The sequence below is a fragment of the Semicossyphus pulcher genome, unplaced genomic scaffold (genome assembly GCF_022749685.1).
Source record: "Semicossyphus pulcher isolate SPU_LCO1_2020_fin unplaced genomic scaffold, fSemPul1.0.p SCAF_20, whole genome shotgun sequence".
In the NCBI taxonomy this organism is placed as follows: Eukaryota; Metazoa; Chordata; class Actinopteri; order Labriformes; family Labridae; genus Semicossyphus; species Semicossyphus pulcher.
In genome coordinates this window covers 8177644-8204145 of record NW_027211694.1, presented here as the reverse complement: position 1 = coordinate 8204145, position 26502 = coordinate 8177644, and the positions used below count along the sequence as shown (strand labels likewise).

The following is a 26502-nucleotide window of genomic DNA, read 5'->3' as shown; positions in this document are numbered from 1 at the left end:
GTTTTAGTGGTTTTAACATTAAAGTGGCGGTTAGTGAGCTAAAGAGGTTGGGTAATGAGTCTCGCTGTTTCCCCTCTGTTTTTAGTCTTTGTGGTTACGTAAGCTAGCTTTAGCTCATATTAATAGAAACAATAGGGGTATCAATCTTTGCTTTTAAATCTCAGCTAATGTGGAAACTCTAAGAAGAAGATCTTGCCAAACCATTGTCTTATTTTTCCCCCGAGTTCCTTATTGTATTTTATCTTATAATGGAGCCCACACATGAGCCCACACATTGACAGTTACAAAGTTACCAAAGATCCAGATATCTCACTTCACAAACTTGCATTTTTTGGCACAGAGTCTATCATGTACTTTGAATTTTAAATTTCCCTTTAATCTATGTTTTTCCTCTCTTTCTTCTTCTTCCTGATGGGAGGGAACATAAATTGCTTTTTCAATTTGCTTTCCAAATGAACCATTAATTACATTTTCTTTCACTCCCTTTAATAAAGTAGTGGTTTATGTTTTTGTTTGGAGCTTTCAAATCAGCTAAGTGAAAGGGCTTTTGAAGTTAATGAAATCAGGCAGCAGCATAATAAGAATATTGATGGCATCCGGCTCGGTTTGTAGACCTTCCAGAAGCTGTCAGGGGCTTTTTGAAGGTATGATTTGTTACAACCTTTCATTATAAAATAGTGTTATTAGAGTGACTGGGTCCACTTTCAGTCCTTTTTGAGGAAGCTTCTTAAAACTGTGTGTGCACCGTGCATGTGTGTGTGTGGGCGTGCGTCTGTTTAGAGGACGTTTGTCTTGGCAGCATTTGCCCTGAAACTTCCAACAACATGTTGAGTGGTTGGAAACAGTCTTTGTAAGTTGCAGCATCCTTCAGAATAAAACCCATGAGATCGAAGACATACACAGCTTTTGTGTGCAATGTTGTTCTTTGTTGGCAAAGATGTTGGCTTCCTTATTGTGCTTTTGTAATTATGCTTCTGCAGTCACGATGCTCCACTCTGATATCTGTTTTGTTTCATGCATATGTTGCATTGAAACATTTCATCTGGGAATCATTTAGCTTCTTTTTTGTGATATATGTAGGAAATAGGATTGTCACCATACCAGAATTTCAAACTTATACGATACTAGTAAAATAAATGATACTTGATACCTGTTTCGATACCATGGCAACAAGAATAGAAGCCCTAGGAACAAAAAATTGGTAATTTTCTTGTTTTTTAATTTCCCACCTTTGCACAGTACTGGTGCAAAAAAAACACATAGCAGCTCATTTGACATACTGTTAATAGTAAAGTGTGAGGTGGTGTCTGTATCTGCAGAGGATCTGCCCTTCGTCTGTGTTTCTATTGTTCTTATTATTCTGCTGTGTTTGGGACTTTTCTGGATGCAGGGGTCTGAAGCTCAGCAAACAGTCCGCAGGTCGGGACTAAATGAAAACATGGCTGTCTCTCTGCTCTGCTCTCTGTCTGTCTGCAACAGACACTGTCGTAACTTTTGCATCTTTGTGAGACGTCAAAGGGACTTCACAAAACGTCTTCATTTGCACACAGTGCTCACAGTCGTTAAGTGCTCCAGGTGTGGAGGGCGGAGCAGACAGACACACACAGTCGGCAAGATGAAGCGCGACTTCGGCCTTTTAAAACTGTTGTTAGTTTGTTGTGTAGAGCGTAACCACTGTGAAGCAGTCAGAAAAGAATGTCTTATTCGTCTGTTTCACTGCTTTATTTACATTAACGGTGCTCGAATTTAAATATACGAGCCACTTAACTTATTTGACACACAACAGCAGTAAGCTCTTTTTTTCAGCTTGAACTCCACATAGACTTTCAGCTAAACGAGGCTGATCTCAAGCAGAAGGTCCAGGTCCATCAATTATCTATACCGCTTATCCTTTAGGGTCGCGGGGGGGCTGGATCCTATCCCAGCTGTCATTGGGCAAGAGGCGGGGTTACACCCTGGACTGATCGCCAGTCAATCGCAGGGCTGACACACAGAGACAGGCAACCTTTCACCCTCACACTCACGTCTACGGGCAATTTTAAAGTCACCGATGAACCTAACGAGCATGTCTTTGGACTGTGGGAGGAATCCGGAGTACCTGAATTGAACCCACGCATGCACGGGGAGAACATGCAATGTAGCTGTGAGGCGACAGCGTTAGCCACTGCGCTACCGTGCAGCCCCCAGCCGTCCAGATGCAGAGCGTTTTTAACGAAGAAAAAAATCAGTTGAGCGTCTACAAATGTTCATATTTGTGTTGCAAGGAATGCAAAGGCAATATTTGTGCACCTTGTGTTACTGTGTGTGACTGTGCAGTGTGTGTTTTTGAACATGATTGGAGTCAAGGCCTAAACAGATGTTGGGTATTAATGAGCCATGTCCCAGTCCTCTATGGATGCAGCTTGTGTGTGTGTGTGTTCGTGCCACACATCCATCTGTTTCTTCACATTAACTATTCACCAATATTAATCTAATGACTCTTTACATGCAGGGCTGTGCGGATGTTATTTAACCAGCTACAGTAGTGTTTATCTCTACAGCATGATGCTTCCATAATCAAGCTCTTTGTTTGTTTTTTTTACCTCCTTATGCCACTGCTTTCACATCCCTACCTGCTCTCCTGCTCAATCCTTCCTTCTGCTCCTTTAGCTCCCTTCGGTCTGTGCACATTTGATTAAGGCTGATTTCATTTCACGCATGACAAACTTAAGCCTAGAAGTTTCAGTGTTATTAAAGTGTTTGATCAAAAATGGAATCAATTTAATCGCTCTTTAAGATACCTGCATGCCTCCGTTACAACAAGGGGAAAAAACAGGCCACATATTTTATCCGAAAATATGTGTGAGTGCCTTCCCTCCACTTTCCCGTCATCCCTCCTTCCCTCTTCCCTCCAGTTCAATGACAAGGCCATGCCCGCGGCGTGCTTCAAGAACCTGGTGCAGGCCAACACACGCAACAAGAGGATGCTGAAGGATGCCGTGCAGCGCATCTCCGCAAAGGGCATCACCAACTACAGAGGCGGCTTCGAGCTGGCCTTCGAGCAGCTCGCACAGGTTTGGGAGTCTGTATTTTATGGTGTTTAATTAATTTCTCCAACAGTGGCTCATGAAATAATGTAATTTATGTTAATTTAATTTATCAATTTCCTTTAATTATGAAAATAATGATGGAACATACTGTAGGACAAACTCAATCCCAGTGCTGCAGGAGTGAAGAGTGAGTATGTGGCGACCTCTTCTGGTTGTTTCAGACATTGCCGGTTATTGCCGCTGCTCCTTTTAGTTGCACAGACAGGAATGACTTCTTCAGCCTCCTCCTGTAATGATAACAATTTTTAATCACTCATGTGTAAAATACTTTAATTTCCACTCGCCTTTGTATCCTTCAGGTGAATGTGTCACGTGCCAACTGCAACAAGATCATCATGCTGTTCACTGACGGAGGAGAGGAGAGGGCGGAGGAGATCTTTGAGAAATACAACCCCACACAAGCGGTAGGACAGTAAACGCAACCTTCACAGCACTCTTTGATTAACTCCATTTTTGACTTATTTCTTCTCCTCACAGGTGCGCATCTTTACATTTTCAGTCGGTCAACACAACTACGACAAAGGACCAATCCAGTGGATGGCCTGTAAGAATAAAGGTACAAGGACCCTCAACGATTCTTCTGGAGGTTAAATATGAAATAACAAATACTTTAAAGGGTCTAAAATGTTAATAAGAGATTTCTTAAATGACTGACAGCTCAAAAATGATCATTAATCGACAAACAAACATTGCACAATATATATATATATTTTTTGAACACACCTTTATTCTGCAGGATCAGGAACACTAGAGTGTTGCACTTTATTGAACTGATTCGATTGAAAGCCTTTATTGTCGTTGTATGACCGGATACAACGAGATTAAGAGTGCCTCTCCTGATTGGTGCAAAAGGTTAAAAAGACACTCCATGAAAGAAACACATTTAAGAGCAGCTCCAGTCATGTTTTAAGACATATAAAATGCTCTGCTTGAAATAATAAATTGTGTCTGATATATTTTTATGCAAAATACGTTTAATTCTCTTTTAAAAATCCTCCCAAGGCATCTCCTCCTTCTCTCTCATTAAAATTCCTTAATCTGCATAGGCCCCGCCCACTATGTACATTTCCCACCGCCCCCTCTGTCATGAAAACAAAACACATCTCTGCCACCGTTTAGCTGCAACTTAGCTAGCTTGAAATGTAGTAATTAGTAATAGTAATATTAACGTAAGTAGTTCGTAGTGAGTTCGCAAAAATCACAATGACTGTTACAGCTCGCTCGCGCATTGCCAAAGTGGTTGCCATAGGTTACAAATAATGATATGCATAGCATCACCCCGTCCGTTAACGGGATTGGCTCCTTAGGTTTGTGACGTCACAAACCTGCCAATCTGAAAACGTGTTGTTCAGCCTGTCCTTGTTACTCTGCAGTTTAAAAGCAGACAGGCCCAGCCATGGAGATGACTGCTGATGTTGTCCCTGATACGTCTTGTAGCGCATGAGGAACACCACATGGAGATGTTTAGAAGGCAGAGTTTCACTGGAGGGGGTCTTTAACGTATAAAACCCCACATCACACCGAACAAACAACAAGGTGCAGTGCTGAGATATATAAACAGCTTAGTTATTGATGTATAAAAGAGATGTAGAGAGGGTGTTGTTTTGAGAGTGTAACATAGCTGTTCATTTTGTATGTTGGAGGAAACTGTTCCTGAGTCTGGTAGTTCTGGTTTTTAATGACCTGTAGCGCCTGCCTGAGGTCAGAGGGTCACACAGGTGGTGTCCAGGGTGAGAGCAGCCTTTAACAATGTTTGTAGCAGGTGTTCGCAATGTCTTGAAGAGAGGGAAGAGGGCAGCCGATTATTTGTTGTGCTGTGTCGACGATTCTCTGTAAGAAAGAGAGAAAGTGTCTTTTGTTTGTTTTCATGGATCTAAAGGAAGACGTGGGCGCTTTAAGGACAATTCTCGACTTGGTTTGGTCTGCGTCAATCAGAGTAGTATTTTTTGGAAGCTTTCAGACACTACTTGATGAATATAAGAAGGGTCTTTTGCTACCTCATCTAAGTGAAGCTTCTGTTTTAGGGTACTACTATGAGATCCCATCCATAGGAGCCATCAGGATCAACACTCAGGTACACTTCCTCCTACTCCACTTTCATAAATACTCTAAATGATTCATACTCTACTTATCTTTTACTCCTGCTCTCTCCCAAGCTTACATGTGTACCCTGCCCTCTTGTGGTGGAATGACAGATGTGCATGTTGCAAATACAAATACCCTTTTCTCATCCCTTTTTGCAGGAGTACCTGGATGTCTTGGGCAGGCCGATGGTGAAAGCTGACAGAAGGGCTAAGCAAGTTCAGTGGACCAACGTCTACCTGGATGCACTGGTATGTAACATGTTAAAACAAACACTTCGAGGAGCGTGGGAAAACAGAGTTGTGTCTGCGGCATTTGTCCACAAAATCTGTTTTCTGTCCGATAAAGAATCACAGATAAGTCTTGATGCTAAACTCTCACTGTTTGTCGTCCTGGTAAACTCAACTTCAACTCTATTCCAGTCGTGTTTATAAGAACACAGATAAACTTGATTTGAAAAATGCTGCATTTATCAGGTTTTTTTTGTGGCGCTTAAGCTTCTGTTTTAGGCGACAGTGCAGATAAGAAGCCAGTCTGGTAAACTCAGCCAAACGGTTTGGAAGCTGTCATCCGTTCACTGATAAGACGCTGTCAGCTCCTGTGACTGCACTGACCCTGTCATTGCCAGAAACGCCTCCGCCTTTCATAACAAGGAACATCTTATTTTGAAGATGTAGCTGTTGGCTTCCTGGGGCATGTATGGCGTTCAGGCGTGTGACTTTTTAATGATTCGTTTTAATTATTTACAGGAATCAGATAAAAACAGATTTAAAAAGACTGTTAAAAGTTCTACGGGCTGTTTTTGTGCTAAGCTAATGAATAATTTTGGATACAATAACACTGAAATCTTTCAAATAAAAAATTAACAAACCTATAAAGTGAAAGAACATTAACCATGCCTCATCGCACTAATACGTTCGATAGGGAATGTCTGAGGATCAAGGATCATTTTTTCCCGTGTAAAATTGTCCCATTAATTTGGGTGAAAACACTCTTGATGTTAGGAAGGGGGCAAAATCCATCCATTATCCATTATCAGGGTCACTGACAGCTGGAGCTTACCAGCTGATCCCAGCTGTCATTGGGCGAGACAGGTCGTCAGTCAATTACAGCGCTGCTGACACACAGAGACAGACAACCAATCACGCTCACATTCGCACCTACAGGGAATTTTAGAGTCACCAATTAAGCTAACAAGAACGTCTTCGCAAACTCCACGCAAAAACGCTCACTACGTCCAAACCGGGAATTGAACCAGGAACCTTAAGCGCTAGCCTCTGCAGCACGAGAGAGCAGCAAGAGACCCAGAAATGTAGGACCCGTTACCAAACAAGACCTGTCTTTTATTTGAAAGCTGGGACCCTGACTCATGCAGAACAGAGAAATGTCTGACACAACGCCGGCCGGGCGAAACACACCCGATCAGCACCAACTTCACAGCGGATTTTACATACACATATGTAACATAAAACCCATCCGGGTCCTAGGGTTCCGGTGGACCCATGAAGACCTCTACCTGCAAAATCTGAATAATAATGCCTGTTTTAGAAAAGAGTCAAAAGATATTTGTGTTAAATTACACATAATATTACACTGACATGATTAATTATCCTACATACTGAATGCTTATTTAATATACTGTGTGTTTCCATCTTCAGGACCTCGGCCTGGTCATCACTGGAACCCTGCCCGTCTTCAACAAAACCAACACAGGCTCAAAGGTAGAAAAAAAAAAACCCGCCTCCAATTGTCACTCTGTCTTCTTTCACACTCATCTTGTTACTTACTTACTGACTGACTGAATTTATTGTGTGTCTAACACTTTGACCCCATGGGAGGATTGAAGTCTGCGGGTACGTGACACACCATAATGTTTCCCAGACTTAAAAAATAGACATACAACATGATTACTCTCAATTATCCTCTCATCCTTCCCTTTTATCCTCCTCTTTTTTGTGGCTCGTCTCGTATCCTTTGTTGACGCTGAGGTCCCTTAAAGCCCTCCCACGTGCCTCCACAGGAAGATGTCATAAAGCAGATATCAAAAAGAGATCAAACCTGCGGATCAGAGAGACAAATGATCCGGTAGCTTAAGTGCTTCAAGATGAGTTTACATGTCTACCTCGGACGACTCGGGGGTTACCTCCGCTGCGAATGCAAACAAAAGGCTGGAAATGCCTTGTCAGTGACTCATGGCGGCACGTAAAGCTGTTGGGAGTGAGACTGTCCAGATTTCTGTTGCACCCCATTTCCTTGAAATCCTTCAGAAAGCGCTGAGGGACTTGACTCATCCAGAAAGAACAACAGGACTCATACGTGAGTCCTTCTACCCTTGACTTCCTCTGCTTTTCTTCTCCCCGTGGTTTCCTCTCTTAGAAATCTCAGAACCAGCTCATCTTGGGTGTTATGGCTATTGATGTCTCCCTGGAAGACATCAAGAGACTCACGCCCCGGTTTACAGTAAGCGCTCACAACAACAGCCTATTCATTCATAAGATGTCTTATTTTGTGCCTTTGTTTCACTGATATCTCCCTCTTTATTTCTGCAGTTTGGACCAAATGGTTACTACTTTGCCATTGACCCCAATGGATATGTGCTGCTCCACCCTAACCTCCAGCCACTGGTAGGCTGAAACACCAAATACTGTGAGCCTGTTTATACCTGGTATTAACATGCGTGCTCAAGTGCTCTAAGCACGGCTGTACACACCAGGACCCAGTTGTTCAAAAGATTCAATCTCAGAATGATTTTTGGTTTTTCAAAGTAAAACTGGATTGTATTAATCTGATCCAGATACAGACGATGACCCGATCAGGATTACCAGTGCTCTAATGGGACAAATAAAAGTTGCTTTAAATTGAATATTTTATGTTTGGTATTAGCGGCTACCTAGCTAGCAGGGAACGTTCCCATAACATTGTTTCTAACGTTACCTACAAGTTCTTATTACGTTTGAAAGAAAACGTTTTTAATCTAATATTCAAAGAACGTTTGAAGGATGTTTATCACCTCAAATAAAGTATCTTTAAAACTTAACATTCTGACTGCAACATTCTGCAGATATTTTCAGGATGTTATTGAGGCTCGGGACGTCAGAACGCCTTTAATAAAACATTTGCTCAATGTTACATAAAAACAAACAAGCTCAATTTATAAAATGTTCCTGAGATGTGATTTGAACATTCTCACTGCAATGTTCTCCTGCTATTCAAAGGAACATTCTGGGAAACAAGTAAAAACTTCCCGCTCGAAACATTACCAGAACATCGCACGTAACGTTCTTAGAACAAAAACATTTCCAGCTGGGTATTTGGTGGATTATTTAATTTAATTTTTACAACCCTAATGTCACTTTATCGAGTGTTGTTGTAGCAAACATCTACAGTATAAACCAATGGTTCTCAGCTGGTCTGGCCTGAGGACCCATCACTACCTCCTTAATCATCAAGTTCCAACGATGTAACTGTAGCTGGGATAACCAATCAGTGGACACACGGAGTGTGAATGAACTACACTACTACTGCACGCACATCAAGGGATACTCATGTCCTTCAAAATAAAAGCGCAGCATAGTCTTTTTGTCCTCGACCCACACTCATCCACGACCCACTGAAAACAGCTCCGCAACCCACTTTTGGGTCCCAACCCAGGGGTATAAACTTCACTGTAAATATGTTGTGTTGTCTGAAAGCCTAAATCGAGCCTGAATCCACCCCTCTGCTAGGATCAGATTATTTGTAAGGTTATCCCGATCCTCTAAAGTTTTTAGAGGTTTTATTAGATAAAAAGTAAAACTGGATAACCTGATCTAATGTGATTTCAGAATCCTTTTTTTCTCTTAAACAACGGCCCGTTTTTTAAGATTTGATACATTTCGATAATTCAATCAGGTTACTTTCGAACAACCGCGCCCAGGTGTTAAAACGCAACTCCACATGCGCAATCAGGTTTCACTCTCCTGCCTCACAAGCAAATAAACACGTACTTCAATTTCACGATGGAAATCAATCAATTTATAAAACCCCGAGATGCGGACCCGCAGCAGAGAGAGGGCATGGGAGCGAGGGAGTGGATGGACTTGGACAGATGTGTCGGCGCGATATAAAACTTTGTTTGATCGTGAAGCCTGATGTTTCTCAACAGTTGTGTGGGGTTTTTTTGAGTGAAATGCATGTTTACAAAACATCTGTTTCCTCACTTTGTTTTGCAAAAAAATAAAATAGAATAAGGAACATGTAAAAGCATGTGTGGGTCTGTTATGAACCTGTTAATGGCTCACACATCCACACAGCCACACACATCACCGATACAACCTTAGTATTCGGTTGTATTTGTGATTTTATAAGCTCTAATTAACTGCATCCGAGTCCTTGTCTCTTCCTCTTCCCTCCCGTTCCCATACTATCAAATAAAATGCATGTACGCTCTGTACGCTTCATTCACAAGAAATAGAATACAACCAATAAGACGCAACCTCAGGTTTCAAATCAGGCAACGACGACAGGCCAGCGGTCCGCATCCCAAAACCATCACCGCCTTGGACACAGAGAGGAGGCGGTCCTTTAATGTGGTCCAGGACAAATTAGCATACACACTGCTGAAAGAATGTGGCCATATGCACCCCAGATTACCTCTGAGTGAGTGATCAGATCTTAGCGGGTCCTCAATGCTTCTTGGGTGTGCTTACACCTGTATTTAAAGCTGTGCTCTTGTGATCGGGACGCATGTTAACTGCAGGTGTGAACAAGGCCTTAGAATGCCGTTTGAAGTAAGATTCAATATCTTTGTGTTACAACGCCGACTTTGTTTGTGTCATTTGGCTGACTTTTAAGTCCTTATTGTAAAATGTTCCGATTGTTCAGGGTGTTGTTTGTTGAAACATGGCAAGATGTTTTTCATTGGCCTTTGAGAAATGCACTCTTCTTGTAAATTATGCATGCACACATTGGTCACAGATGATTATTCAAAAGTCGGTGTTGACAGACAAATTAGACCATAATATGTTCCCCATTCGAGGCAACAAAAATGTATGTATCGCAATCTCTTTTGGAAGCAGAAGATCAACAACTGATGTTTACTGCTCGATTTGGCTCTTTTGTACTCAAAGCCCCCGGATTATAAATTGCAGTGTGTACCACGGGGCTGATTGCTTTGCATTTCTGTGCAGACCGCCAAGTTTCATGAACCTGTTACCCTGGACTTCCTGGATGCAGAGCTGGAGAATGAGATCAAAGTGGAGGTTTGGAAAAATCGATTGCTCCACCTGTGTGACTCTACCGGGTCACGTCAGGATCAATTGTGTGGTTACGTCTGATTATTGGACGTTGGATTATTCGTTTCCTTTTTTAATTAACTAATTTGTTTTTGATTATTTGGTCCACAGTTAAGAAGAAAAATGATCGACGGTCAGACGGGGAATTACACAATGTCTACATTAGTGAAATCCCAGGATGAGGTAGTTTCCTAATGAAAGGATATGACAATTATTAACACATTTTCTTTTGATATGTGTTTCACTAATGTTCTGCCCTAACTGTTCTGTCCTCAAAGCGCTACATTGATTTAGGTCAGAGGACGTACACCTTTGCACCGGTGAAGGGAACAGATTACAGGTAAACATCCTCTCATGAATGATTACAAGTGCTTTATTTACTCCAGAAGAAGAGGAACTCCAGATGTTTTGCACCGAGAAAAAGTTGCAAAATGCTTCTCGTAATTGCATAAAACTACTTGTTGTTCGCATTTATACTGACCTGCACGGCGGTCTTAAGTTCAGGAGAGAGTCCAGGCGCAGTTTCGACGGCTCTAGGTGAAGCCGTGAGGGGCCAGCCTGCTGCTACGAAACGCTCGGCAGGACTCACTGAAAGATCTGCTACGGCGCTTTCTTTCTCAAAACATGTTTTTGCATGGGGAAAAAAAGGGCCGGTTGAGCAAGATTGTGTGCAAGCAGTTAATGAAATGCTAATTTATTTCAACAACGGAATGCAACAAAGAAAAATAATTACAAAAAAATCATAATTTTCCAATTAAAACAGATGTAAAGCCAAAGGAAGTATGCAGAGAAGACGCTCAAATGGTTTGTTTCTGTGTGTGTTTCTGCTCCAGCCTGGCCCTGGTCCTCCCTGAGTACAGTATGCATTACATCCGGACGACAATCAGCGACACAATCACTCAGGCAAAATGTAAGTGCCATCTAAATCAGCTCCTGTGCCATTTTTAGATTTTCCACTCGGTAAAATTTACCTTTTATTTACACAGACGAATGTTGCTTAATGTCTTCTAACATTATTTCTCTCCATGTAAGGCTGAGAAAGCCTCAGCTAACGGTTCCTATCCATCACTTACAGTGCCCCACGCACGTATTCATACACACACACACCCCCCTCCCCTGCGTGCCCTGGCCTCTTGTGCCACTACGGCAACACACACTCTCAGTTGTGGTACTGTTTGAAATTTTTGCTGCCAGACAGCAGGACGAGCGGCTCCAGTGTCGTCTTTCACACATTTAGGGCTCGTGAATTAATTTCCAACTAAATCTCACTCCGCGTGTGTCTACAAGTGTCTGTAAATCTGCGTATGTGCATCCTTAAGCCGATTGGACAGTGGATTAGATGTTCCACATGTGTGGCGCTGCGTCTCATATCTGTTTTGAGCTCTGTCTGTTTCCACTAGTAAAAGATGTCATTGACTCATAGTGTTTCTCAAAGAACCGTTTTATAGTGTGTGTATGAGTGTGTGTGTGTTCAATGCAGTTAAGATGAAGGCTGTCTCTTTGTCTGTGTGCATGCCAACCTGCCTGCCCCCCCCTCAATGTCCAAAATAGAGCTATAAAGAACATTCTGGTATTTGTGTGCAAACCAGCCATACTTACAGTTTAACTTCATATTCCAATACATATCACATCTTAGTTTCCCACCTTTATCCAGCAATCTCTTCCATAAAGCTGTGAAAATCCGCTGGCAGAGTCTTAATCTTGCGTGACACCAGTAATCCATCAGTGTGTGTACATTTCATCGCCTGTATATTTCCTAGCAGAGCGTAATTAAGTGCAGTTTCAGAGCAGGGACCTGTTTTGATAACGCTCCTTGGGGGTGCTTTTAAGAGTGTTCCAATCCAATATCTAAGCTGTAAGTGTTAGCTTGGCAGCTAAATGCACGAGCAACGTTGTGAGAAATGAGACCACAGGATAAACAAGTGAAAAAAAAAAAGGTAAGGTATTTTATCATGTTAAAAAGTTGACGATATACAGGTGTTAAGTTGATTTTAACATTGAATTCCACTTTATTAGCATCCAATGGCTGCTTAATTCCCCATATTCACACGGCGGCCATTTTTCCTCCAACATTACCCAGCTAACATTACCGTTAGCATTACTGTTAGCGTAGTCTTTCCCATCATTCCGTGTTACACTATCAAACGGTATTTTTAGCATTCAACAACCCGCTAGCTAACGGTAATGTAAGCTAAGAGAAGGCTGAATGCTAACATTAGCTGCCTTCTGACAGCATTTAATGCATTTAATAAGTTTTTTAGCCTGTGTAGACGCTAAGGCCGAACTGAAATGAGACGGTCTGGTCTACAGCGTAGTTCATATTTGCTGTTCCTGCCCTTGACCTTGCATCACCAAACGCGGCTCCTGTCACCTAGCAACAGGTAGCTAGCAGGCTAACTAACTAGCATAACGTCATGTAGCTTAACTTTTGTTTCAGGGCCTCTTTCGTGATTTTTAACATATGTATTGCTAGCTAGAGTTGAAACCAATAACTTTTACATTTAAAAGTGTATTTCTCGGCCGCTGAAAAGTCCACCATCTGGTTTGAATTGGCATGCAATGAATCTTGGGATACGGAGGGCTGCGAAGGATGCACCAGATGGATCCTTCGTGGCCCGGGAAAGAAAGGACGCATTTGTCCGCCGCATCTGAAGGACCCTTCAAAATAGGACAGACCCACCACTGTGATGCAATCGGCCTTCAAATAAATCCTCTGGAGGATGCAGCCCCTGAATTGGGACACAGCTTATATGTTGTCTTTTCAGTTGCTAACCAATCTGGTAGCTTTCAAATTAAAAAGATTCATCAGATTCCAATCATTTATACAAATCACCACCTGGAACACGAGGTAGAACATTATTACTGTATGTTAGCTTCCCACCCTGAGAGAGACGTCAGAGAAGAGAGGCCACTGTGTGAATGTGGTTCTAATTAATGTTTTTCTTAGAATACACACATTGTATAGTCTGTACGTTGCTTCCCATGTGTGTTTATTGGATGAAAACTAAGCCAGCACAGAACATTGCCTTGACTTGCATTCAATCTCTGTAGCCTTACCTTAACTGTTGCCATAACAACAACACTGCCAAACAACCCTAACTGTAACCATATACTCAAACTAAGTCCTAATCCTAAAAGTAAATCATTTATCTAGTAAAACAATATTTTTTCCTCCTGTGCTTAACCTCATAACCCCCGTTTTCTCACTCTAACACTTCTGATGTTAACGGTGTTTCACACTCGTACACACAGAAGCCTTTTGTTTTCCTTATCTGTTTTCCTTCTCCTAACAGCTTCTGATTAATAATGACAATTCTGCAACACTGAATCAAGCCGGCGTCTGCGCTCAGAAGCAGCGCTTCGCATGCAACGCGCGCCCACACAGCGTGTCGCAGATGGTGTGTGCATGTGTGTGTCTGCGTGCGCATGTACGTACTCGACCCCCACCTGTTCAAAACGGCCCTCAGATGTGGTTTTGGCACCGGACCATTGTAGCCCGAAAGAACAGACGACAGGATGTTTGCATTATTTTAAGGTGATCCCATAAAGGAGAAAGCTGTGAGTCTGTGCCCAAAACATGAGTTGGTGCCTTTCTTTTTTGTTGTCTTTAGTTTTCTCCTCTTTGAGTCACTTTGCATTTTACAACCTTGTTAAATAACTCCTAATGAAAGACAGGACCGCTCTTAACACACAACGCTGCATCTCTCCTGTTTGTCCATCCGTGTGCTTTGTCATCACTTTGTCTCGTTTGTGGTCATTGAATGAAAACTCTCCTCTGATCTCTCCTGTTGAGCCTTATCTGTGTCTGTACTTCAAACTTGTACTTGCACTTGTACTGTAAAGAGTGATTATAAATGTTGTTTTGAAAACATACGTGAACTTAAAGGAGCAGTTCACCCCTGGAAAAAGTCACTGTCAGTCAAAGCTGGTGTTCTCTGATAGAAGCAATAATATTTAAAGTTGGCGCCATAGCTGTGGAGAAAGTTGTACGAACAGCTCATGGTTTCGCCCCATTGTACATTCCTACAACACCCAGCATGCATTGCGCCCCTCCCTCTGAAAGGAACGGCCCAGCGAGAGACGCTGAAGTGAAATACTACTACGACGAGAATATACCGGTGGATCGTCTTAAAAAATCTTCAGGTCTGCACGCTACATTTCAAGACATGACATCAGAGGCGGGCGTCCTAAATTGAGGAAGTGTAGTTTAGGGAGCTCCGAGACTTTTACGTAGCCTGATGGAGGTTTTCCAGGGCCCATTGGAGAAGCGGATAGCGTCCTCCAAAGGCACAGAACGAACTTGCTTTTTTTTTCCTACCATTACGGCATTAGCTCCCCGTAATAGCATGATAGGACTGAGGCTGAAAATGGGTGAACTGGCCCTTTAAGACATATCATGTCCCCAAATCACACATCTATTTGTAATGCATTTGTTATGTCGCTGCTGGTTTATGTCTTGCATGAATGTATGTGTGATACTGATTCATGTTGAAATCCATTCAGACACCTGTTAGACACCATATTTATTCAGTGCTACACAAAATATTCACACAACTGGCAAAAATGTCATCCTGAGCGTGAAAAGGCGTGCGAGAGCGCGTCAAAAATAAGCAGTCGTCACTCCGTAAATCTCCCTGCTATCCATCATTACTAGATATTTTGTTGGATAAGTAAGTGCTGACCGAATATCAAAGAAAAAGCACATGGGTGCAATTATTTCACAATCATGACCACCACACAGGAGAAGGAGAAGCCCATGTCGTCATGAGAAATATAGCTGTATAGTATAATCTGCTGTCGACACGGCATGCTTTGGAGAACGTCAAAGGAACGTGAAGGTTGTAAGCTGTGGTTAATATTCAGCTCTGTGCGCCGTAACACCACAGATTAACTGTATCGCCAGGAGAATGCTAATACTTGCGCTACAGACACATCTAGATCGTAACTTCTGACCACATTTGAAGCCTCTCGTTGTGTTCTCCATCAGCATCGTCTCCATTTCCATCCAAAGGCCTGAAACCTTTTGTTGGGAATGCAATATTTCTATTCAGGACTTGCTCTGTGAATAAAATATTGTGTCACCTTTGACCCCTGTGGTTTTACCCTGTCTTTTTCTTCCCTCTCTTTTCCCTCTCGTCTTTTCCTCCCTGGGGGATGATTCTCTCGTTCGCTCACTTTCTCTCTGCGGGGATTTTTTTCCACTCCAGGGGAAAATGGCAAGTATTTTTTTCCTTTTTTCCTTTCATCTCTCTCCTCCTGTTCTTGAGCCTTGTCGATCCTTTGCCCGGCATGTCTGGCAAAGTCTATTGTGATCCTCCTTCTGTATGCCTTTATTCTTTACAGTTTTACATTCCTAAGCAGTGTAAACTGTTCATTTATCCTCAATTTTCCTATTTTCTCGGTCCTACCTTTCAAACTTTCCGCATTTGTTCGCTAATGTATAAATAAATAAGGATTAATCAGGTTTTTAAAAAGGAAGGATGGCAATGTTAAATATGTGGTGCTATTTGGTGCTTTTCCTACAGTATGTCCCTGAAGGAATTCTCTCTTATTAGTGCACTGTTATATAATAAACAGGTGTTACATTCTGCCCTAGTAGAGCAGTATCTCATCTGCATATAATGATTATTTCTGTTTAATTTAAACCTTTCACTAGTTTCTGAAAGCCTGCTGGTGGACAAGTTTGATGAATATGGCTATACATTCATTGCACCAAGGTAAGGCAAGTTTATTTGGGTGATATTTTCTAACCATAAAGACATGTTTGTAATCATTTTCAACCTTCTGATTCATGTTTCCCACAGGGCGTACTGTAAGGACCTAAAGCCACCGGACAAGAACGCAAACAACACCGAGTTCCTCATGGAGTTCAACGATTACATTGACATAAAGACGCCAAACAATCCCATGTGTGAGTATCACAACAAGTTGAAAATACCTCTCTCCACCCCTCATGCACCTGGTGCCAGCAAATGTTACATTCTCCTTCAGAGTCAAAGCTTTATATTGGATCTAACTGTGCTGTCTGTAGCACACGTGGGCATCATACTCCTCACAGATTCCAATTTACATCTCAAAGAGCTGCTAAGCCAAACAGTATTTGCCCTAGTATGTATATGTGAATGAATCTCGGCCATCTGGCCTGGCATTAAGGTGTGCGTTGAACATTTAATGGAAGAGCGCCAATGGAAAACAATTCCCAGAGGTCTCTCTTTTCCAGTGCAGCGCAGGTCTGGCTGGCTGGTTTCGGGTGTGCATGACCAGGCAAAGCTTTGTGATGTGGAACCCCTGTGTTCGTGTTACCCATTTGATGCTAACTCTAAAAGTCTGACCATCACACGCCTGAGTGCACATGTGTGAGGCACGGCGGCTTAGATGTGACACACGCGCTCGCACACACACACAATATTCGCCCAGTAATATGCCTTCCACACCCCACCTATACCCGCTCGACCTCATCCAATTACTGTGTGTTTGTGAGAAAGAGCAGGACACGTCAAGCCAGGAGCACGAGTGGAGCAATAAAACACAAATCAGGGGCCAATGGACCTTCTCCCAAACATCTGACCAACGCATTAGCATCAATGCCATTGGTGCATACGCTCATTGATATGCATTTATACCCAATGAGTCAAACAAAAGGTCCCCAGGTGTTTATATAAGCTTGACTATTTGAGTTTTAGAACTTATAACCCAACATAATCAATCCAATAAAACTTTTCACCCAATTGAATTATTACTTACACCATTATTAGCTGCTAGTTTAATGGAGTCCACTGGGAGTTCGGAGGGAGATGGAGAGTAAGGCCCATGTGGACTGCTGGCGGCTCGAGTATCGCTACACGCTTTAAGCCACTGCAGTGGCGCAGAAGTTGAAGTACATTAGGAATTCCTGGGCTGCCTTCAATAAAGTATCCCTAATGAAAACCACCGCTCAAAGAGGGAAGGTGGAATGGGGGGGGAAATAAAGTGTTACACCAGCTGTTTTCTCTGATGTGTGTGGTGTGTCATAAAGGTGGGGAAGAGGTGGTGGAGGGGGTACACGACGAGTCTCGATGTTAATGGACTGAAGCAGGTTGTCGGAGAGTTCAAAGTGGCGGGAACGGCCAATGAATGGGCGAACGGCTTTTATCCCTGTTTATGTTTGTCATGTGGTCTTGTCGGACATCTCGGAAATAATTTGTAACACCTTTACCAACCAACCTGCGCCGCTACACCTTGGTTGCATTTCATTGGTCATTTCATTGGTCTTATTTCAACAGACATATAAACCTTTTTCGCAGACCTACCTTCAATCTAAAAATCATCAATATTGCCTGTCAGATAGTTCCTGTTTTGTTACTTTAAAGTTTCTCTTATGTGCGTCTTAGTATATCAACTCCAGCTTACTCACATGCTGCAATCAATTTGCAATTCGTTTTGGAAGCTTCCATGCGATGTCAACTCTGTGGAACATATGATGTTTTTCTTTCTACTGGGTTACCTTTTGTTCCATCTCTCTACTCGTTCACATTATTATGCATTCCCTTTTGGCAATTAATGCTCCTCAGGATTCTATCCCACATATTCCAGCTGATTCCTGTTACTCAGTCTTTCCCAGCCAAGCCTGAAACAACAAATAGGGTATCCCCATTTTTAAAGATGAAAAACTTCAAAGCTGATCAAAGACTTGAATTCTTAATCATTTACCTTGATGGCGTCTGATTAATGAGCAGATACACAAATGCTATTCAAGGCTAACATTTTGAGACTCATGGGATGTTTTGCGCTTTAGGTAATGTGGAACTGGTGAACCGATTGCTCCTGGATGCTGGCATCACCTCAGAACTGATAAAGAATTGGAAAGATAATGAGTTGCAGTAAGTAAAGCCTCAATTTCTTACCCACTTGTCATCAATGCTTTTTTGTGATCCAGCAAACAAACTGCAATGTGGCGTCAATTATTCAATACTTGGTATTTGGTAATGAATGTCTATGTCTATGAAAAATTAAATACAGATGTTTCAGGTATTTCAGCATCACTCGTAAATGTCATGCAGACATAAAGCACATTCCAGTTTGTAACTGTATGTTTTATAGCATTATCTTCTCTACTTGTCAGGAATGGTGTCTTGGCCAGATTTGTTGCCACCGACGGAGGGATCACACGGGTCTACCCCAAGAGGTACTTATCAAGTTCATGTGGAAGGAAATTGGATTTAAGAGCAATGAAATGAGTAAATATGTTTGGGATTATCTGATAAAGAATAACAATGTGCTTTGCTAAGCAAGCTGCAGTTTATCCATGGACGCTTTATATTCCCCATATAAAAGGGTTTTGAACGTCCATCCATCCATCCATCCATCAGTTGTCACGTGCCAGAGTTTGAGTAATGGTTGTAGCAGGCTAAGTAAAGGTTGCCATAAGCCCTTATGTCTATATCCCCAGCTCCTTCAAGTTACGACTTTCCCTAACGCCCTGAACATAGAATTCCTCCAGCAATCTTGGACCTGTCATGAAGTATCCTAGTGGAATGGAATGTGACTCACAAGGAGCATCCTTGTAATAGTTCCTTTAAATGTTATGGAGCATTGGTTTTACCCTCGTCAGCTAGTTAAACTCAATCTTAAGGATAATTCCAGTTTCCACAAGATTCTTCCCAGTCACCACCCAAACGTCATGACCATAGGTGTTGGTCAGAATATAGATTGACTGGTAAACTGAAAGCTTCTTCTTCGTTCTTGCATCCCTCTTTCCAAGTATAGTCCAGTACACTGACCAGTGTTGTAGTTAATTTGTGAAAAGGGCACAAAAATCCTATCCATTTTAGGTTTTGCTTATCTCATTGTTCCAAACAATGTCATCTTACGTATCCTAAATATTTGAAAGTATGGGATGCTTTGAAGTTCAAGGTTTTGGAAACAAAATTCAGATGTAAAGGTAGGAGACGGAATTCGACAATGTAGACATATGCAACTTGAGAGAAGCTGTATGATCTTGTTAATCGGATTACCAGCATATAAGAAGAGCTCAAACTCAGAGAATTAAACTGATATACCTTCAAACACAGGTATATAATGGTATCGTCTGCATAAAAATATATTTTAGCATAATTCACAAAGGTTAATGCCAAATAGTAGCTCATAAAGGGAAAGTTCAAAGGACCCAATAAAGTGCCCTGAGGTACCCCAAAGACGAGATGCCAGTGGTATTGATGGTAAATGCCAAGTAATAGATTATAAAGGGAATGTTCAAAGGACCCAATATAGTGCCCTGAGGTACCCCAAAGGAGAGATGTCAGTGGTTAACGCCAAATGATAGCTTATAAAGGGAAAGTTCAAAGGACCCAATATAGTTCCCTGAGGAACCCCGGAGAAGAGATGCCAGTGGTATTGATGGTAAATGCCAAGTATTAGATTATAAAGGGAAAGTTCAAAGGACCCAATACAATTCTTTGAGGTACTCCAGAGGAGAGACGAATATCCCAGAATAAATCCCCAGATTGTAAAGAGTCTGGGTGTAAAGTTTCTCAAGTAAGACATAAGGTCAACATTTTCATTCTACTGAATTAATCAGTGAATCAGACTGTATTAGAAATAGAGATTGCAAATTACACTAAAGAGATCTTGATTGTGGCATTTTTCTTGAGGAAAGATTTGATAATGGCAATGTCTGTGTGTTTTTGTGTTATGTTTTGTTTTGTGTAATTGTATTCAACAGTGCTGGGCTGGAATGGACTGAAGAAGCAGAGACGTATGAGTCGAGTTTCTATAAGCGCAGCTTAGACAATGATCTGTACATCTTCACACCCTACGTTAGAAAAGAGAACAGTGAGTAAATCTAACAAAGAGTTCGGGCCTGTTCTGTGTCTGTGTGTGTGCAAATACATAAAGTGTGTCATTATTCTTCTTCTCGCAGCAAGTGAATCACTTTTGGTGAGCAGAGCAGTAGACCTCAACGTAGATGGTATCACACTCAAACCGGCTGGTAAGGAAACACACTAAATAACAAAGAGAGAGAGGGGGGCTTGTTTTACACCTTTATACTCCTAATTTCTCAAGTTGTCTTTCTTACTCTAGCACCTTCATCTAAACAAACTCATACTAACAGCCCTGTGTCTGATTTACACACCTACATTTGCAACCCTCATACACACACACACAACTCTTTTTACAGACTGTTTCTCCTCGTTTGTCTATTTCTCCCGCTCTCTCTGACATATACACACAAACACACACACACACAAGACACACATCAAGTTGTCTGGTCTCCTGTGATCCTTGGCCAAGTTTGGATTTTCTAAGTTCAAAGAGTAAAGTTGATACAGAGGTCCAACATGATCTAGGATGTCTGGCTTTTGTGTTTGATCCCAGTGGTTGGTGTGAAGTTGGACATTAATGCCTGGATGGCGAGCTTCATCAATACGACACAGAAGCTGAATGTGAGTAGATTTTCTCTGCGTTACACCTATGCGCAAAGGACACACACTTAGTCTGCTCTACTTCATTTTCAGTGCAACGATGAGATCTGTGGCTGTCTGCGAAACGATAAGGTAAGTGGTGCGATTGTACAATTTTCTGCTATTCTTTATGGATAAGAGCCATGAGCATCGCAACACTGGTGTAATCTCTATGTGATTCCAGAATGTAGACTGTGTCATTCTGGATGATGGCGGCTTCCTGGTGATGACCAATCAAGAAGATGATATTGAGAAGGTGGGTATCTTTTAACACATACAGTAAGCACACACATTTTCCCCGCTCCCCATTGCCCTGTGCTAAATGCTAAGAGCAGGCCCCTGCTGTCGTCTGAGTAGCCGTTTTTTTTAAAGCGGCCTCGGCTCCTTGCTAATCAGGGCTGGGTGTGCGCTGGATAAATCAGTCGCCCTCTGAAGTTTGGCAGCGGCACTAAAACCCGGCGGCCTGAGGCTTTGTTTAGAGAAGGCTGTGTGCCCTCAATCATATTTCTTACAGGAGCAAAGTCTCTCCCTGAAAGCTTCTCGCTTTCTCTCCCGCTTTGTGTCTCTCTCTCTGTAACTCGTTCCTTTTCTTACTCCGTAACCCTCGGGGAATCTGCAGCCAGCAGGGCTGTAGCTGTTAATTCATTATTTGTGTTATTGCACAGGGACAGGAATGAAGGCTCGTTTTACCTCATAGATTGGAAGATTTATATATCCTTTGGCTGTTACGCTGAAGAGAAATGGATTTGTTGAAGTGGAAGGAAACTAAAGGATTGTTTGCATTTCCTCACACACACCACATGTCCGTCTTTTAGCACGCAGACACACAGATGAGTACTGTACATACCCCCTCTTGGATACACGAGCACTTAAACACTCGCTTGCACGCCGTCGCGTCACACCTCTGAGATGCTGAGACAAACTGCTTCCTCTTAGAAGAAATTTATGGCTGCCTGGTGGACTGTGTTAATCAGATTATACCGAAGTCCATCATCCTGGTTTGACTGTGATTTACAGTGTGTGGGTGTGTGTGTTAATTCACTGTGAACGCTTTCTGCACATTAAGGCTGGGCATTGGCTGTGGCTCAGTGGTAGAGTCACTTGTTTCTCAATTGGAAGGTTGGGGGGTTCGATCCCTGACTGCTTTGGGCAAGACACTGAACCCAATATTGCTCCCAAAGGCATCGGGTATGAATGTGCATAGATCCAGGCCTTTGTCAGCAGTGCGTGAAAGGGTGCAGTCCATTTACCCAGTGTCGTAAAGATGTGGCTCTTGCCAACGCGTGCATTTGTCATCAAAGCGAATGAATGGAAGACGCATCTTCTTTTTAATACTACTTTTCTATGTCAAACACAACTTTTGTTGTTTATATGTATTTATTTGTGACTTTTGTAAGATTATTAACTGTAACTTTGACAAAACTACACGTAGCTCTTCACATAGCTTATCACGTAGCTTGTCACGTAGCTTATCACGTAGCTTCTCACATAGCTTTTCATGTAGCTTGTCATGTGGTTTGTGAAGTAGCTTATCACGTAGCTTGTCACGTAGCTTATCACTTAGCTTATTACGTGGCTTGTCACCTAGCTTGTCATTTGGTTTGTCATGTAGCTTATCACATAGCTTGTCACGTAGCTTGTCGTTTGGTTTGTCATGTAGCTTATCACATGGTTTGCCACGTAGCTTATCATGTAGCTTGTCACGTAGCTTGTCACATGGTTTGTCACGTAGCTTATCACATAGCTTTTCACATAGCATGTCACATGGTTTGTCATGTAGCTTATCACGTAGCTTCTCACATAGTTTTTCATGTAGCTTGTCATGTTTTTTTGTGAAGTAGCTTATCACGTAGCTTCTCACGTAGCTTATCACTTAGCTTATCACGTGGCTCGTCACTTAGCTTGTCATTTGGTTTGTCACGTAGCTTATCATGTAGCTTGTCACATAGCTTATCACATAGTTTATCACATAGCTTGTCACGTAGCTTTTCACGTAGCTTATCACATAGCTTTTCACATAGCTTGTCACACGGTTTGTCAAGTAGCTTATCACGTAGCTTGTCACGTAGCTTGTCACATGGTTTGTCACGTAGCTTATCACATAGCTTTTCACATAGCATGTCACATGGTTTGTCATGTAGCTTATCACGTAGCTTCTCACATAGTTTTTCATGTAGCTTGGCATGTTTTTTTGTGAAGTAGCTTATCACGTAGCTTCTCACGTAGCTTATCACTTAGCTTATCACGTGGCTCGTCACGTAGCTTAACACGTAGCTTGCCACATAGCTTGTCACGTAGCTTGTCGTTTGGTTTGTCATGTAGCTTATCACATGGTTTGTCACGTAGCTTATCACGTAGCTTGTCACGTAGCTTGTCACATGGTTTGTCACGTAGCTTATCACATAGCTTATCACGTAGCTTGTCACGTAGCTTATCACATGGTTTGTCACATAGCTTGTCACGTAGCTTGTCACTTAGCTTGTCATTTGGTTTGTCACGTAGCTTATCACATAGCTTGTCACGTAGCTTATCATATAGCTTGTCACGTAGCTTGTCACATGGTTTGTCACGTAGCTTATCATGTAGCTTGTCACGTAGGCTACCTTGTTAGCCACATGACAAGCTATGTGAAGAGCTACGTGTTAAACTACATGACCTCTGCTGCAGTAACTTTATTTTGCCAGCTATCACCAAATACCCCAACAATGTTATAGCTACATGGTTGACTGTTGCACCTCTATGGTTTACAAACCATCAGTCTCATTAACTGGCTTAGTTTTAATAGAATGTGAAGATAGAGGTGTATTAATTGTAGAGGTCACAATACATTTGTATGCATTGCTAGCTTACATGGAAAGTGGATAAATGGGCGAAGGCTATCCCTCTGAACTGGTAAGCTCTGACTAAAAATGTATGACCTTTTGTACTTGTGCCCAGCGTGTTGATCCCATATATTTGTGGGCTAAATAGGAGAAGGTCAAAGAGGTTCCTGGATCTTCTGCGGTCCTGAAATGAGAATCACAAAAGCACATAATGATATTATTATGAGCCAGATCTGCGGGCTTGTGTCAGAGTCTAATCGTAAGACTTTTATTATTTTAAAAGGTCCTGTATATGATCACTTAACAGATTTCTTATATTGAAACTTTTCTTCTCCCTGTCCCCAGATCGGCCATTTCTTTGGTGCCATTGACCCCATCCTTATGAGAAACCTTGTCAACTCATCCCTGTTCACCTTTAAGAAGACCTTCGACTACCAGTCGCTCTGTGACCCCAAGAGAGAGAGCAAGACGGATGCAGGCCTGCGATCCGTCTACGTGGTGATTTACATAAACCAGAGACCATTCACACACAACCTACCATGCTGAAATACACACACACACACACAGCCACCCACGCACATGTGCACGCCTACACTTACATGTTCGCACATTTTGATGTCCGTATATATTTTTCTGCATGAGCACACGAACAGATGCAAGGACACATGCATCCTCCTGTAGCCAAACCTGCTTTCTCGCACACTTCCAAATGGTCAAGACACTTGTGCGCGCACACACACTCACACACAAACCCTCACACACCAGGGAGCCATAAATCTGGATGGAGCAGATGAGAAGGGAAGCAGAGGGTATGGTGAAAGCGTTAGAGTGGGAGTTGCAGTAACAGTAACAGGATTAGGTGGTCTAGCGTGCTTGGCTAACACAGCAAGTGATGTAGAAAGAGGCGCTGTTTTTCATCACGTACAAGTCACGTCTGCAGACATTTCACTAATGCTGATGAATTTCTGTTAGATGCTGGAAGGTCTGTAAGTAGAGGTGGGCTCTATTTTTAGGTGAGGCAAAATTCCCCTAACTGGCAGACAATTGGAGCCTTATAGTTTCCCGACTTGGATCACAAATGTTTACAACTCCCCAGTGTGACCATCATGAGATGAAAGGTGTAGATATGGCCTGATCAAAGACGCAGCCAGCAGCCGGCGATGCCTCGAACACGGTCAGTTAAGACTCCTTGATGACTCGACACACCGGCAACTGAAGAGAAAGGATACTGCAGTGATTCACCAAAACAAGGCCCTCGCATGCTAACCCTAATCAAAGCAGCATGTTGGGCCTTTGATTCGAACCGTGTGCTGCTTTGTTTTCTCACTGGCTCTTTGTTTACATATTTATGCCTGCATCTGTTAAGACGGATTGTGTTCTAATTTCCTCTGAAAAGGGGGGGGAAATAAAATCCGTGCGTGGACCTTTTCGCCCGGTCAAACTGGACAGTCTGCAGCCACTGTAAACACAAGCAGGATGAGGTCTCTTTCTTGTGTTAATTCACATTTCTTTGTCCCTCTCAGCCCACAATCGCAGATATGCTGCATCTAGGATGGTGGGCGACAGCTGCAGCCTGGTGAGTCCGTTTATCAGAGCTTTTATACAGTACGGTTGGCTTTGTCTTCAAATGATTACTAACAAAATATATACTATAAAATCCAGAAATGTAAGTCCTTAAACTGGGATCCTAATGGAAAGCAGGCCAGGATTTCTTCCTACAAAATGGACACATAGCATCTGTTTAACAGCTGAATTGTTCCCAGGACAGTCGGCATTCCAAAAAATCCTCCCTTGATTTATCGATGCATTAGCATTTACACAGAATATTTATTGTACGTTATGTTCCACTGAATCCGGACATTTTTCTTTATCATCCTTGGGATTTGTTTTTGCCCTTAGGTCAATTCTGCAACAGTTACTGGTCAGCATCACGTTCCCAAGGGTCCTGGACGCAGGTGAGTTCCTGTCAATTTGATACAAAGAACAGAATAAGCTTTAAGCTTTCAATAAAGGTTTTTGTAACGTTAAGCTAGCTCTGGACAAATGGCCTCATTAGGGAAATAAAACGGTGGTTTTTAGTTACTTTGACAGGCCATTAAAAGATATTAAACACACTATTTTCAAACTGTTTCTTCATCTTGAAATCCGAGCGCAACTCTCACCGCAAGCCAAGAACATACTTCGTGGTAGGAGCTGTTGAACGCTCATCCATCTTCAGATGCCGCACACCTGACCCAGAACAAATCTGGAGCTGTGTTTGTGATATATATTTCGTGTTGGTACAAATATGTTATTAGATTATAGAGATTACCAGCAGATTCAAAACAACCCAAAATAACAGCTCTGGCTTTTATTATACTTTAAACTGATTAAGATGATCCTTGTTAAAGAATCAGCTCATCCAAATCACGTCAAGTTATTCAATTTCCCTGCTTTTGAGATTTACGTCTCTGCAATTTCTGTCGAGATCAGGGGCAGCTGACCTAATAGACAGAAGAATGTAATCCTAATGAAAAGCACAGATTTCCCGTTGTTCACATCCATGTTGTCAGGGTGACGGCACAGTTTCGGGGAAAGTGTTGTCAAAATATGCGCAAATAAAAGCAAGCTAAGAGTAATCGGGAAAATGTGCTTTTAAATTTGGGCACAAGCCCGAAGCGCCTTTTGATTATTACTTCACTTTAAGGATTCAGTCTTTTGTCTGTTTATCTTGTTTGTCAGTTTCACATTTTTGCTTGGTCAAAAGGGGATTTACGGTATGTGATTTTTAAGAACCCAGAGTCCCAACATCCCCCAG

General features: G+C 42.2%; 1 protein-coding gene across 1 annotated transcript in view; it reads left to right on the top strand.

Moving 5' to 3' along the window:
• LOC138599319 (voltage-dependent calcium channel subunit alpha-2/delta-1-like) overlaps positions 1-26502 on the top strand; it is a 111692-nt gene that overhangs the window by 72573 nt on the left and 12617 nt on the right. The window contains exons 11-34 of the mRNA XM_069670924.1: positions 2895-3053; positions 3389-3493; positions 3567-3645; positions 5114-5163; positions 5333-5422; positions 6830-6892; positions 7548-7631; positions 7721-7795; positions 10340-10411; positions 10556-10627; positions 10723-10784; positions 11278-11354; positions 16101-16161; positions 16249-16355; positions 18219-18303; positions 18546-18608; positions 20145-20254; positions 20343-20411; positions 20798-20865; positions 20938-20976; positions 21068-21139; positions 24051-24203; positions 25229-25281; positions 25605-25660. Coding sequence (XP_069527025.1) covers positions 2895-3053; positions 3389-3493; positions 3567-3645; positions 5114-5163; positions 5333-5422; positions 6830-6892; positions 7548-7631; positions 7721-7795; positions 10340-10411; positions 10556-10627; positions 10723-10784; positions 11278-11354; positions 16101-16161; positions 16249-16355; positions 18219-18303; positions 18546-18608; positions 20145-20254; positions 20343-20411; positions 20798-20865; positions 20938-20976; positions 21068-21139; positions 24051-24203; positions 25229-25281; positions 25605-25660 — 1924 coding nt within the window. The remainder of the gene's footprint in view (positions 1-2894; positions 3054-3388; positions 3494-3566; positions 3646-5113; positions 5164-5332; positions 5423-6829; positions 6893-7547; positions 7632-7720; positions 7796-10339; positions 10412-10555; positions 10628-10722; positions 10785-11277; positions 11355-16100; positions 16162-16248; positions 16356-18218; positions 18304-18545; positions 18609-20144; positions 20255-20342; positions 20412-20797; positions 20866-20937; positions 20977-21067; positions 21140-24050; positions 24204-25228; positions 25282-25604; positions 25661-26502) is intronic.